Source organism: Panthera leo, chromosome B1 (assembly GCF_018350215.1).
Source record: "Panthera leo isolate Ple1 chromosome B1, P.leo_Ple1_pat1.1, whole genome shotgun sequence".
Classification (NCBI taxonomy): Eukaryota; Metazoa; Chordata; class Mammalia; order Carnivora; family Felidae; genus Panthera; species Panthera leo.
The window spans coordinates 46,977,792-46,991,183 of NC_056682.1; the positions used below are offsets into that span (position 1 = coordinate 46,977,792).

The window sequence follows — 13,392 nt, forward strand, 5'->3', positions numbered from 1 at the left end:
GTTCTCAAGCTGAGAATCTCCTGGGGAACTTAAATACCAGTGGGTCATCCCCCAGGGGATTCCGATGTGCTTGGTCCGAATAGAGGCCCTGCCAAAAGCGGAGAACATCAGAATTACACTGTTGATCCTCATCATTTAAATCACACACGTGGATTCCTACACACCCAGGTCACGCTACACATTTGGTGCTCATCTTTCGATCTATTGTGTTTCAATAAAACCACTTAAACATACTTTAAACTGTTAAACATCACTTTTCAGCTCAAAAAAAAGTTAATGGCCACACACATTCTAAGTACCTGCATATGATGGTCTCCCCCATCCTGGCTGACAATGCTAGAGATGTCCGACTTTCTGCCGAGTTTGGGGAGGGGGGTGGGAATGGCGCCAGGTGATGACCAGCCATTTGCACATCCAAAACCCGACCACCATTTCCAGGAGCAAGATCCTTCACTGATTATTACTAAAAATAATCAAACCCCGAATGCTCTGACACCTAATCTCCAAGAATCAGAAGTCTTCAACACCCTACGTGTTTTACACTTTTCCAGCGAGCTGGCTTTGCCATGAATCATCATCAAGATCCAGTCACCGGAGTTTCCAAGCTCCAACTTAACCACAGGGTTTGCTTTTTGCAAGTTCTCGTGGCCTTCAGAGGGGCAGAATTCACTTTAAAATAAGGAACAATAGGGGCTGCATGAGAAGAAGCAACTGAAGCTTTTAAAATTACATCCAGTCACTGCCTCTGAATGTAGATTTATAGCCTTTTGAGGGTATCACCAGCATACTGTTGCCAGCATCGAAAGCCTTGTAAGAAGCAGCACCAGTTAAACGCTTATGCACATTTGAAATCTGCTCCAGCTCGTGTCCTCAGTGTGTCCACCATCATGAGCAATTGAATACCACCACCTAACAGGCCCAGCTGACCATTCAAATTGGAAAGGGTTCCCTTCTCACCACACCTGAATACACAGATTTAAACAGGGAAAAATGCAAGTTGGAAATAATTTACTTGCCCAGGTAAGTAGGTATGTGGCAAATACCATTCTAAAACTGTATCCTTTGGGTAAAGTATAATGCACGGCACTAACATCACATAGTGTTAGTGGAAATAAAGTTAATATACTCTTTCCTATGTACAGGTTTTTTAAATAATTACACTTAACAAGTATTTAGGATGTACTGGTGTTTGTAGTAGAGTCTTAATGCTAGTTCAGTATGTGTTCGTTCATACTGCACACATTTAGTACAAGGATGCAGAAGTAATTGGGACAAAAGCTTAAGACTCACTCCAGAGGGGCGCCTGGGTGGCCCAGTCGGTTGAGCGTCCGACTTCGGCTCAGGTCATGATCTCGCGGTTTGTGAGTTCTAGCTCCGCGTCAGGCTCTGTGCTGACAGCTTGGACCCTGAAGCCTGCTTCAGATTCTGTGTTTCCTCTCTCTGCCCCTCCCCTGCTCATGCTCTCTCTCAAAAATAAATAAATGTTAAAAGAAAAAAATTTAAAAAAAAAACACTCCAGATTTCATCCCAACACAAATCTATAATGTAGACCCCTTTTACAAAATTAATTAGCTCTGCTACACTGAACTAGCTTGAGTGCCTCAAATCAAAACCCCAACATTCAATGATTAAGAACTGAGCCAAGAAATCTCTATTATTTCAAAGGTATTTAGAAAAATGTAAACATTTTAAATAAAACGAAAACATCCTTTAACAGAGAAAAACAATGATCAATAGTCTTTAGTCTTCTGGTATCATTTCTTTTGAATTCCTTTGTGTCTCTATTGATTACGTTTGTTATTAGAGCCTGGAAAGGAAAAGAGGGAAGAGTGACATTGAGAGACAGAAGATCTGGATTCATGGGCAGGCACCGACAGAAATGACCTACAGAAGCCCAGAAAGCTACGTTGCTTCTCTAGACTTTGGTTGTTCATGTCAAGATGTGGGTCTTACCCTAAAAATATTAGGATTCTCTTCAGCAACATAATTGTACAATTTTCCTCTACAAATGGGAAACAAATACATAGAAACTCAGTGATCAAATCAGTGTTCATCAAATGTTAAACGGAAGGCCACATAGATGCTATCTTCTGCTTTTAGACAATGCCCCTCCACAAAGCTAGAAGCTTTAGAACCACAGCACAAAGACAAGTATTGAAAACGAGGATTGACCAGCTCCCAGATCTGTTAAATCTCTTTACAAAATGCACCAAAGTCACGGAGGCAAATTTGAAAGCAGAGTGTTCTAACACACAGTGAGTTTTATCACGAGTGTGTTATTAACACAGTGCTCGGAGACTTTGAATATAGAGACAGAAAATTTCATAAGTCTGGTTTCTATTAGAAAGGGAAAGTAAGCATCCATGGGCCCCCACACCCAAGTGAGCAAACATGAGCTATGGCGGAGAAGGGGCGTCCTATTCATACTGAGGATGAAAGGTACTGAAAACAAAGCAGAGCATCACAGAATGTGAGAGCATGCAGGAGCTTTAAAGACAATTTAGGCATTTCTTCTCACATTAGGAATAAAAACAACCAGGGGCACCGGGGTGGCTCAGTTAAGTGTCTGTCCTACTCTTGATCTTGGCTCAGGTCATGATCTCATGGTTTGAGTTCGAGTCCCCCACAGGGCTCTGCACTGAAAGCACAGAGCTGCTTGGGATTTCTCTCTCCCTCTCTGACTTGCACGCTCTTTCTCTCTCAAAAAAGAAAAGAAAAAAAGAATTTAGTCCTTTCTTCTCACTTTATGAATAAAAAGAGCCAGGAGCACCTGGATGGCTCAGTCGGTTAAGCATGAGACTCTTGAAAAGGCTCAGGTTATGATCTGTTGGTGAGATGTAGCCCCCAACCCCGAGTCAGGCTCCACATTATAGGCGTAGATATTCATTCTCCCCCTCTCTCCCTCCCTCCCTCCCTCTCTCTCTCTCTCCCCCTCCCTCCCCTCATATCTTCTCTTTCTCAAAAAAAAAAAAAAAAAAAAAAGACAAAATAATAGATAAGACAGATAGATAAAAAGTATCACAGAACAAAGTAATAGGTTGAAGGACACGTGGTCTCGAACTCCCCAGGCTCACCACACTGCTTAAATGAGAAGGGAATTTCTGAGAAGGGAGTGACTTTGAGGAAGAAACAAAGATTTGGGGGTTAAATGAGAGATACCATGGAGAAAGACAGAAATGGGAATATGTGAATTAAGAAGCTGACTTTCAAGTCAAAATGGTATCCACATCTCAAGTGTGTTATTAATGCCTTTTAAATTAATAGTGTAGAACTTTAATGATCTAAGTTTGCTATAATGATGATATATGACATTCTACTAATATATAATACATAACAGATACCCATGCATTAAAGCACTTATCACCTTGACAACTGTTAATAATGGGCTCTACAGGTGATGGTCTTTTCTGCTGCAGGATGTGATACGATACAGCTGTCTTTTCACACTGCCATTGCAGAGGCTGAAATCCATCTCAAGCTGTCTGCTAAATTTGAGAAAATATCAAATGGGCTGTGTGAGTTTTCTTGCTTTCTTTTTGCCCCAATGTAAAAAAAAAAAAAAAAAAATTGACACAGTTTTTTCAGCTTTACATCCTTAAAGGAAACCCCAGAAACACTTACATCCCACCCACATACCTCACCTGGACAAAACCTGTGAATCTCCTGATTGTTTTTGGTTTTGTCTTAAGGAAAACAACTTTGGAAATCTGATGCAGGCTACTGGCAATCAGTGTAGCTTCTGGCCCCAAGACTGAAGGAGATACAAGGGCTGTCGATTTAGATGCAGTCAACTCCTCCCAGCCCCTTTCAAAGGGCTTATCACACACTTACAATTTGCCTGGCAAAGAATCTTATTTGATGGTCTGTATTTTTTCCCAATCTCTTTCTAAGATAGGTTGGATAATTTTGTTTTAATGTTTATTTTAGAAAGAGAGAGCGAGGGTGAGTGCAAGTGGGGCAGGGGCAGGGAGACACAGAACCTGAAGCAGGCTCTATGCCATCAACACAAAGTCCAACGCAGGGCTCGATCTCACGAACCCCGAGATCATGACCTGAGCTGAAGTCAGACTCTGACTCAGCCACCCAGGCACCCCAAATAGGTTGGATAATTCTCAAAGACATAATGAAAACTGTTATTGGAAGTCCGTTTGTACTGAGCCATGGCAATACTTCCAAACACAAATTTAAAGACTTTAATCTTGTTTTACAAGTGTACACATAAAGAAAAAATAAAGCACAGGCACTCAAAATTAATAATGAAGACAAGGCAGAGGGATGCCTGGGTGGCTCAGTCAGTTAAGCGACTGACTCTTGATCTCGCAGTTGGTGAAATTGAGCCCCATGCTGGGCTGTGCACTGACAGCACGGAGCCCGCTTCTGATTCTCTCCCTCTCTCTCTCAAAATAAAAAATAAACTTAAAAAAAAAAAATAATAAAGACAAGGTATTTAGAAAGCCATGCAGACTGAGGAGCTAGTATTCTATTTCTAAAAACTGTCTGGTTTGTAATGGCATCTTTAAAAATAAAGCCGGAGAACTAATTTGTGATTTTACTTTAATGAACACTTTAATTCCTTTGATTAAGAAAATATTATTGCTTAGCAAGTTCCTCCGAATGTTTGACATACAGCTTATTCCATACCGCAGTCTGCCATGAGAGATCTAGTCAAGTTTTAGTTCCCTCCAATCACTCTGACACATTTCCCGCGCAGGGGCATCTCTGCTTATAACCATGAGAACATAATACCAACAGACCAAGAAGGCAACACAGGTATCACTCAAAATTTTTATTCAGTTACTCTCCTCCATCACACATGCTCACGCATCCAGAGCCTGGTCTCAAATATAATGTGAGCAAAATGCTTTATCATTCAGCTCAGGTCTAATGACTCTATCGGGCCAGAAAACAGAAGTACATGGTAAGTAAGTCCAAAACCCAGAAGCCATTTGGAGACTCAGCTTTGAGTCCTGGTACTACTTATTGCTGCCTGTGTCGCCTTGGTTGAAAAATCTCTACATCTAATTTTATCATCTGTTCGATATCAGGGTGGAGGTGAAAATACAAAGCAATCATACTTGTGAACATACCTTAAAAGTATCAAGTTCCATGCAAATGAATTATTACTCATAACAGCCATCCATGATAGTGTCCTTCTTCTACTTAACCATCTTTCTAGAATAGGCTATCTAGTAATGTAGGCTTTGGGGTGCCTGAGTGGGTCCATCGGTTAAGTGTCCAACTTTGGCTCAAGTCATGACCTCACACTGTGTGAGTTTGAGCCCTGCATCAGGCTCTGTGCTGACAGCTCAGAGACTGGGGCCTGCTTCGGACTCTGTGTCTCCCTCTCTGTCCCTCCCCTAGGACATTCTCTCCCTCACTCTCAAAAATAAATAAAACATTAAAACATTAAAAAAAAAAAAAAAAAAAGGAATGTAGGCTTTACAATCTATTAAGGAAAAAAATATAGGGGTGCCTGGGTGGCTCAGTTGGTTAAACGTCTGACTCTTGATTTCAGCTCAAGTCATGATCTCAGGGCTGGTAGATTCGAGCCCCACACTGGGCTGCAAGCTGAGAGCACAGAGCCTGCTTAGGATTCTCTCTCCCCTTCTCTCTGCCCCTCCCCTGCTTGCTCACGCTCTCAAAATAAAAAAAATAAACTTAAAAAAATACATAACTATCTTATAATTATTTAATTCTTCCTCTGGCAATTAAATTTCCCTGAGTATTTTATCACAGGATCAAATAAGTTTCAGAAAGTTTAGTCTCAGTAGTATTTATACCTTACATAATAAAGCTGGAGTAAAAAATACTAGTTGGTGGGAGCCTGGGTGGCTCAGTCAGTTAAGCATCCAACTCTTGGTTTTGGCTCAGGTCATGATCTCACAGTTCATGAGTTCGAGCCCCTCATCAGCCTCTGTGCTGATAGCATGGAGACTGCTTGAGATTCTCTCTCCCTCCCTCCTTCTCTCTGACCCTTCCCCACTTGTGTTTGTGCGCTCTCTCAAAATAAACTAAAAAAAAAAAAAATACTAGTTGGCATATGCTATTGGACAAGAACTATCAGGTGCTGGGTAAGAGTTAATAGTAAGCACAATGGATCCTGTCAGGTGCAGAGAACTATCTTGCAGCAGATACAACAGACCCCAGCACCAGCTCATATACCATGTTGTGACAACCACAATCCATCAGGTTGGGGAACCTCAGTACCCTGTATGGACAGCACTGATTTTCTGAACCAACTGATTTTCTCTACCTCTTACTTAACGATAGCCCCGTCCTCTCATTATCCTGAACTCCGCATCATTTGAAGTGCAGGTGCAGTCGACACATACAATAAAAGGAAGAAGTGATCAAGATGAGTAGAAAAGCTTCCTAGTTAAAAATCTGACTTTGGGCAAACTGTTCAACTTCCTAGGGACTCAGTTTCGTCTTTATTACCTGCAATTAATTAGATGCAAACATAAGTCCTCAATCACTTCACAATAGAAAGACTTTTCAAATACTGTTTACAGATGCTAGAAACAAGACATTATCTCATCTCAGAGCAGTGCTCCTGAATGTGTTAGTTTTACGACTGGCTGTATGTTTGCCTGAGTTTAAACTGACATTTGTGTTTACCTATTCTTCTATTGGCATTTTAAAAACAGCCTCGCACTGAATTCCACTTCATACAGACTTGCAAGTGAAAAACAATACTGCAAATAAAAAACCCCAAATTACACTCATCTATGGCCCTGCTACTCAAAGTGTGGTCCATGGATAGGGTCATCCAGGAGCCCATCAGAAATGCAGAATCCCAGGCCCCTCCCCAGGTTTACTAGATCAGAAGGTGCAGTTTAACAAGATCTGCAGTGACTGAAATGTGCACTAACATCTGAAGAGCACTGACTTGTGAGTTTCAAAGACATTACCAGCATAGCTCCCATAACCTATGAGCGTTTCAGTTTCCCCTCCTCTCCTGGATTTTATTAAATTAAATTCAAATGAAGATGGTAACTCCTGAATAAGTGCTGTTGCTAGCAGAAGCCACCAATCACTTTCACACCACTCCCAGCAACACGCGCACAAATATATTCACAGGCAGATCTCTCATCCAATATTTAGAAAATAAATTTGCTTTTATAGTAAGTTATCAAAATCTGTGAATGATATTACACAAAACATAGCTGTGCCAGTGTTAGTTGAGCCTCTGAAGAATTCGGGATGATTTCTTCCTATGCCTGCCCACCAATCACCTACCTTCTGGAATTTCTGCAACATCGTTTTCCCCTGGACTTACCTGATGGAGAAATTACAAACATTTGATTTTAGATGACAACAAAACACCTGCCAAATTCATTCTCCACATGGCTGCAGTGACGTTTTCCCCCATGATTCCTCTTAACCTTACAAGACCAGGTTGGGTCGGTGGAATACACCTGCCGAGGTCTCTCTTTCTGGAAAGGAAGGCTCTTTTTCACTTTACGAACTAGAAATTTGGGGACAGACAGTCAACATCTGCATTAAGTGAAGCTGTCATTGACCTCACTCGAAAGGCAGCTTTTGGCTTTCCGAGTTCCTTATTTATGAAGGAAGGAACTGCTCACAGGGGAAGAATTCAGGCCTCACCTTACTCTGGTCTTTCGGAAACAGTATCAGGAAGTGTTTTTCAGTCCCGCAGTAGTCTGATGTAGCTGAGAAGCATAATATGGGAGTGTTGTTTCTCCTCTAGCCCCAGAAATACAACCCAGTACTTCTGCCCCTAATTTCTGGGTCAGCGAAGTCGGTGGGGAGGGGTAGGTGCTGAGCACAAAATCCGTGATACACCCTGTACTGCACACACACCCACTTTCGGGAGAAATACTCCAGAAGCACAACAGAGTTCACAGTGGATTTCTAATACAGTCCAAAGTGGATCCATTAACATCCACCTAATTCTGAAAATTATCTACTCACAGCATGTGTATGCGCACAATGAGACCATACGAGGCAATGTGGCCCAAACAATTAGAAGTTCTTTTCAAAGTGGAAATGCAAAATAGAACGAATATCTATTTTCTATAAATGAATCTAGCCATCTGCCTTGAAAGAGCAGCAGCAGGAGTACCCAAAACAGCAGAAACAGCAGCCTCTGGTGTTAACAATCTACTCTCCAATCTCATGCTCCACATTTCCCCGGCAAACAAGGCTAAAAATACAAGACATGCAACAAATAGTCTCTTGGGATCTGCCATTCCATGGATGGCGTATTCAATCAGAGTAATATTTTCTGTTGAAATTCAAAATTGAAAAAAAAAAAAAAAGCAAGCTATCATATTAAAAACGGGCGTTCAGAATTTTAAGTGTGAATCCAATCCCAAAGTATATTAAGCTGAATGGTGAGAGGGTGGTTGTTTTCATACAACATAAATCTCTGAGATTTATCTGAATATATTTATAGATTTATTGAAGCTACTCTAAATGCCTCTACAACTCTCACAGTTACAGAGAAATCATTTTAGCGCTTTTGTCACCAAAATGTAAGGGTCACGTTATTTTTGGCATAGTTTAGAAAACAGTCCTTGTTTAAGGCTCTGGAGGAGGACAGGGCAGGTTTGAATCCAGGCCCCTCCATATACTACCTCTATGGCCTTGAACAAGTTATTTAACCCTTGTTTGACCTTGTTTCCCTATGTTAAAAATGAGAATATTACTTACCTCACAGTGTTATTTTAAGGACTAAATGAGTTAACATACGTGAAGCATTTGGAATAATCAATGGCACACGCTAAATACAATAATCGCTATTATTATTTCTCGCTCAAGGCTACAAAAATGCCTTCTCTTAAGGAACAGGTATGATATAAGGAGCGGTAGCAACACAACGGTAGTTTTCATGCCAACAGCGGCCACTTAGCAAATGAGGGGGTGAGCTGGTCAGTGTCTTCACCTAGAATTTGCAGCTGTCACTACAGGAAAGTTCCCGCTAGGTATTCAGGCAAGTCAGTAGTTCACGAAGGCATCAGAATGAGAAGACAATGCCATGGCTGGTCAAGTGGCACTTCCCTGAGGATGAGACAATCAAGATTCAGGGCCAAAGTGCAATCAAGAAGCATCCCCATCAGGGCTTTCTGCAAACGTGTGTGCCTGTCCATTAAGAGGATGCCTCTACTCCCACTATGACCTTCCTTAAGGGGATGTTACAGCACAAATCTTTCTTTGGATGGACACCTGTCTTTGGGATTCGATTTTAATGCATATGGTCTGAGTCTCTAGCCTTCATATTAAAAAAAGAACAAAAGGCACAAGGGAGTGGTATCAAATACTATCTCCTCTACAACAAATTCCTTGAGAAATCTTTAGAGTTGGCGGTATTTTAAATCAGGTTCTATATATGGTAGAAGGAAGACAATAAAGTCATTGAGGCGATACAGACAGAAAAGGGCTTCCCTATCTAGTAAGACAGCAAGGTCTGGAATCTTCCCGCTACAGTTCAGAGACCTCCCGGAGGATTCCTGGCCCCCTAACTTCTCCCACCCTAAGGGGCACCGCTTACAAAAGCACACACAGGTCACTCAAAGAGTGAGGAAGGACATTTATTTTTCATAGTAAGACAATGAAAAAGGACAACAAGCGCTTTTCTTAAGGGCCAGATCAGAACAACTAACCTCTTGTTAAGGGCTGAAATACTTAAGACACTCCTTGAACACACTTTGTTGGGTAGGAAAAGAAGGTGCCATTGGACTGCTCAAGCTGCGAGCACAACCCAAGAGTTAGAATAAGACCAACCTGGCAGAAAATTGGGAGAAAACACTCTTTCCTGATAGCACTATGGAGGGACAATTTTTTGAGGAAAAGGAACAGAATGAAAAAGGTGGGGGGGGAGGTGCATATAATGGTCACTAGGGAGGAAATTAAGATAGATTTTAAGATGTATGAACCAGATAGACAAATGGATTTTAAGTATGTGTAAACCATCTGACCCTATTATGCCTAGATAATGAACATGTACCACTCATGCCCTTAATGCATTTCTATAGCTATTATTAGGAAGATTTCATTGTCCAGGAAATTTTTTAAAGCAAGGAACTGTAAGTTTAGCCTATCTAAGATCATCTCCTCCCTGCCTTTAGATGAGGGTATCTTAGGTACAGTATCTAATACAGGAATCGCAATCAGATCTGGAGCGCCACTCCAGTTTTTCAAAGAACAAAACAAATCAACATGACAACATGATGTGGATTCAATTTGCACTTGGCAGGTCATGAATAACTTTTAAACAACCTTCTTTTAAGTTGGAAAGTGTTAAAATATACAGTAATCATGGCACCAAAGTGCCTTCCTCACAGTATGCCAGAAGTCAGGAACATAAATCTGAAGAAGTCAGTCCTGTTTGCAAAGGAAGGAACCAGAACACTGCTCCTTGGGCCATTCACTACTAGTTTCTACAGGCAGTGTCCTGCCCCAAGTATCTTCCTCTTTGAGTACATTCACTTAAAGCCAATCACCTGAAACCAACCCCCCCCCTCTGATTTTTAGTGGGTTTTACATTAGGTATGGAGAAGAAAAGGGAAAAAAAAAAGTTGGTGCAATCATCTTAGAAACAAAGGATAAATAACTGTAAAGAAAATGCTACTGAATTGTTAAATATTCCTAAATCATCAAAGCAAAAGCATAATTCTATATAGCCTGTTGTTTAGGGAAGGGAGAACACCTTGGTTCAAATCAACATGGAAAGGCTTGCAGGGAAAAAAAACAAAACAAAACTATTTCTTTGGATAAAGAACCACCACCTAGGGCCAACCGTATGGAGACTGATCAGACTTCTCAGCAAACATGCCACGAGAGCGCACCTCTTCTTGCTTTTAATGAAGGGGCACCTGCCCAAGCAGGCAGAACTTAGGTAACATTGAAACCCACCCTTTGTTCTGAAAACTACAATTGAGCCCACCTGTCCAAAGCCAGGTGCATGTAGCTTTACAGATTCCAGAGCCTGGCTTACTACTCATTTCTTACAGAATCTCTGACAGATGCTAAGGGTAATGGGCTTCACACCCCAAAACGTAACATACTACAAGGGAAATATTAGTCAGATTTACTGCTCCGCACCATGTGTCTTGAACATTACTATGATCCGTGCAAGACATTTTGTTGTAAATAAGCCTGCAGAGTGTACAGTATGTTTTCTAGGAGACCTTTAAGGAACAGCTTGCAGACAAGAGGTGCTAGCCTTAGTTTTACAGCCAGCAAAACTCCATCCAAGAGGCTTCTGGCAGATCCCCACCTCTTGTTTGGAGGTGGCTTCAAGACAACTCCACCAACCAAATTCCAAGGGGTCAGGACAGGGAGCCAGTCACTCTTGGGTATTCCACACCAAATAGCAGGTGGGAATTCAGACATTTAGATAACTGAGAACAAGCCGGCTTTTCTCCATAACAGTATATTTAAAACAACTGAGCTGACTTTGCAAGGAGGCATTCTCCATAGTAAATTAGATGGCTGAAGCCTGTGCTTCTTCCAGCAAGGGAAAGAACTATACTTCACCGTAACCCGGTGTGTGCAATCACCGAGGCTCATTTTTAAACCTTTGCTGCTTTTTAAAGAGCCTGCTTCACCAAAGGAAGAAAAAAAAAAGCAAAAAAAAAAAAAAAAAAAAAAAAGTTTTCAGGAAATGAAAAGCAAATAGTCACTGAACAGGATCATAAAGCAGAAAGCCTCTATCCACCTCTTTTCCTTTTTCTAATTCTTCATTCTAGGCACCCAGACTGTTTTGAACACACCGTTAGCTTTCATAAAAATTAGATTACAGAGGTTCTTGTGTGATCATCCTGAACCCCTTCCACACTCCCGGCTAACGCATTATGTTCAGGATAGCCAGAGAGCAGAACGTGAGGTGGTCAGTTCAGTCCCCGCTTCCAGCTGGAGGAGCGTTAAGTAAATCATTCTACGCAATTACATATTCTAAACCTAATGGATGGCACACGGGGAAGGAGAAAGCTAAAGATGGGCGGGAAGGAGAAGCTTCGGGATTATTTCCAAGGTAAAGCCACAATACTCAAGCTACGTCTGAAACTGTCTCTGATCATCTTCAAAACAAGTCGGCGGGATTTATCTTTAACTTGATGCTCCCGGTTCTCGCTCACGGTGCAGGTGAAATCAGTTGCAAAATTTCACTCTACTGGAGTCCGGAGGATCCAGGAAAATGGGGTTTACGTTTCAAAGTCAGCAAGGAGCGGCGTTTCCCCGCGGCTCGGTGGAGCCCCGCGCTCGCTAGCTCCCTAGCTGGAGTGGGCACCTGGTAGCAAGAGGAGGCGCCGGGTGAGCCGGCCTCGGGCCAAATGCTTATCCCGGCTCCGCACCGTAGGCGCAGCTAACGCGAGTGGTGCACAAGGCTCTCCGGGGCTCCCGCACGCACGCGGCCTCCTCGAAAGAAAACCCAGTGCTGTCTAGGTCCTCTAGCGAGTGTCGCCCTAGGAGTGTCACGCTCAGCGGACTTTAGCTTGGGTGTTGCTCCCCAAAAGGAAAAGGCGCCCTCTCCATTCAAGCCCACCCTACAGAGGGAGACCTCTATCACCCCGCCCCTCTCGCAGGAACTCTCGGACACCGCTCTGCGCGCCCACCCATGATCTCTCTCGCCTTGGAGACAAGTGGAGAGGGCAGGGGAGAGAGATTGGAGCGAAGAGGTGGGTACTCGGGTCTGCAGCAATTGCGGAGGGATCGGAAAAATGGAGCAGGCGATGCGCGTCAAGGGTAGGGGCCCCGGTCACAGCAACCTGTAGGATTGCGGCTGATCGCAAACTTGGGGTGGGAGGCAGGGGTCCCCTCGGAGGTCCTCCGCCCGATTCCCACCCTGTCGGGTCCGCGCGCGGAAAGGCGCGGGGCGCAACTTGCGAAGACAACGCCGCGGGCGCGGGTCCCGCTCAGTCTCGCCGGCGCCCCCTCGCCTCGCTCCCGGCCCCGCCGCCCGCTCTGCCCCGCGCTTACCTCGGGCAGCCGCAGCCCCCGCCGCCCAGAAGCAGAGCCCCAGCCACGGGAGCCACCGGCGCGCCCCTCCAGCGCCTCCTCCTGCGGCTGCCGCTTTCCCCATGCTCCTCGCCCCGCTCGGAGTCCGGCTCCTCTTCCACGCCCCGGGCGCCCGGGAGAGGCACGGCGAGCCGGGGGCCGAGACGAGCGGGTCCCGGAGGTCTTCAGCGAGTGACTGATCCACGGCGGCTCCCTACAGCCTCGGGGCAGCGCGCTCCGAGCCGCCGCTGGCCGGGCACCGGGAGCCTGCACGCGCCCCCATAGCTTCCCGCGGCGGGGCGACCGCTGCCGCCGCGGCCGCCACCGGAGTCGCGCGTCGTTCCCGCAGCACCGCTCGCCGCGCTCCCGCCGCTGCCGGGTTCGGGACTAGGGGCGGAGGAGCGAGTCCGCATCGCTAATGAGATGCCCGCG

General features: G+C 44.1%; 1 protein-coding gene across 2 annotated transcripts in view; it reads right to left on the reverse strand.

The window, feature by feature from the left end:
• Positions 1-13,045, reverse strand: part of UNC5D (unc-5 netrin receptor D) — a 547,712-nt gene extending 534,667 nt beyond the window's left edge. For both annotated transcript variants that reach the window (XM_042934906.1, XM_042934905.1), the window contains exon 1: positions 12,943-13,045. In XM_042934906.1, the coding sequence (XP_042790840.1) occupies positions 12,943-13,045 (103 nt within the window). The remainder of the gene's footprint in view (positions 1-12,942) is intronic.
• Between the last annotated feature and the right edge of the window lie 347 nt (positions 13,046-13,392).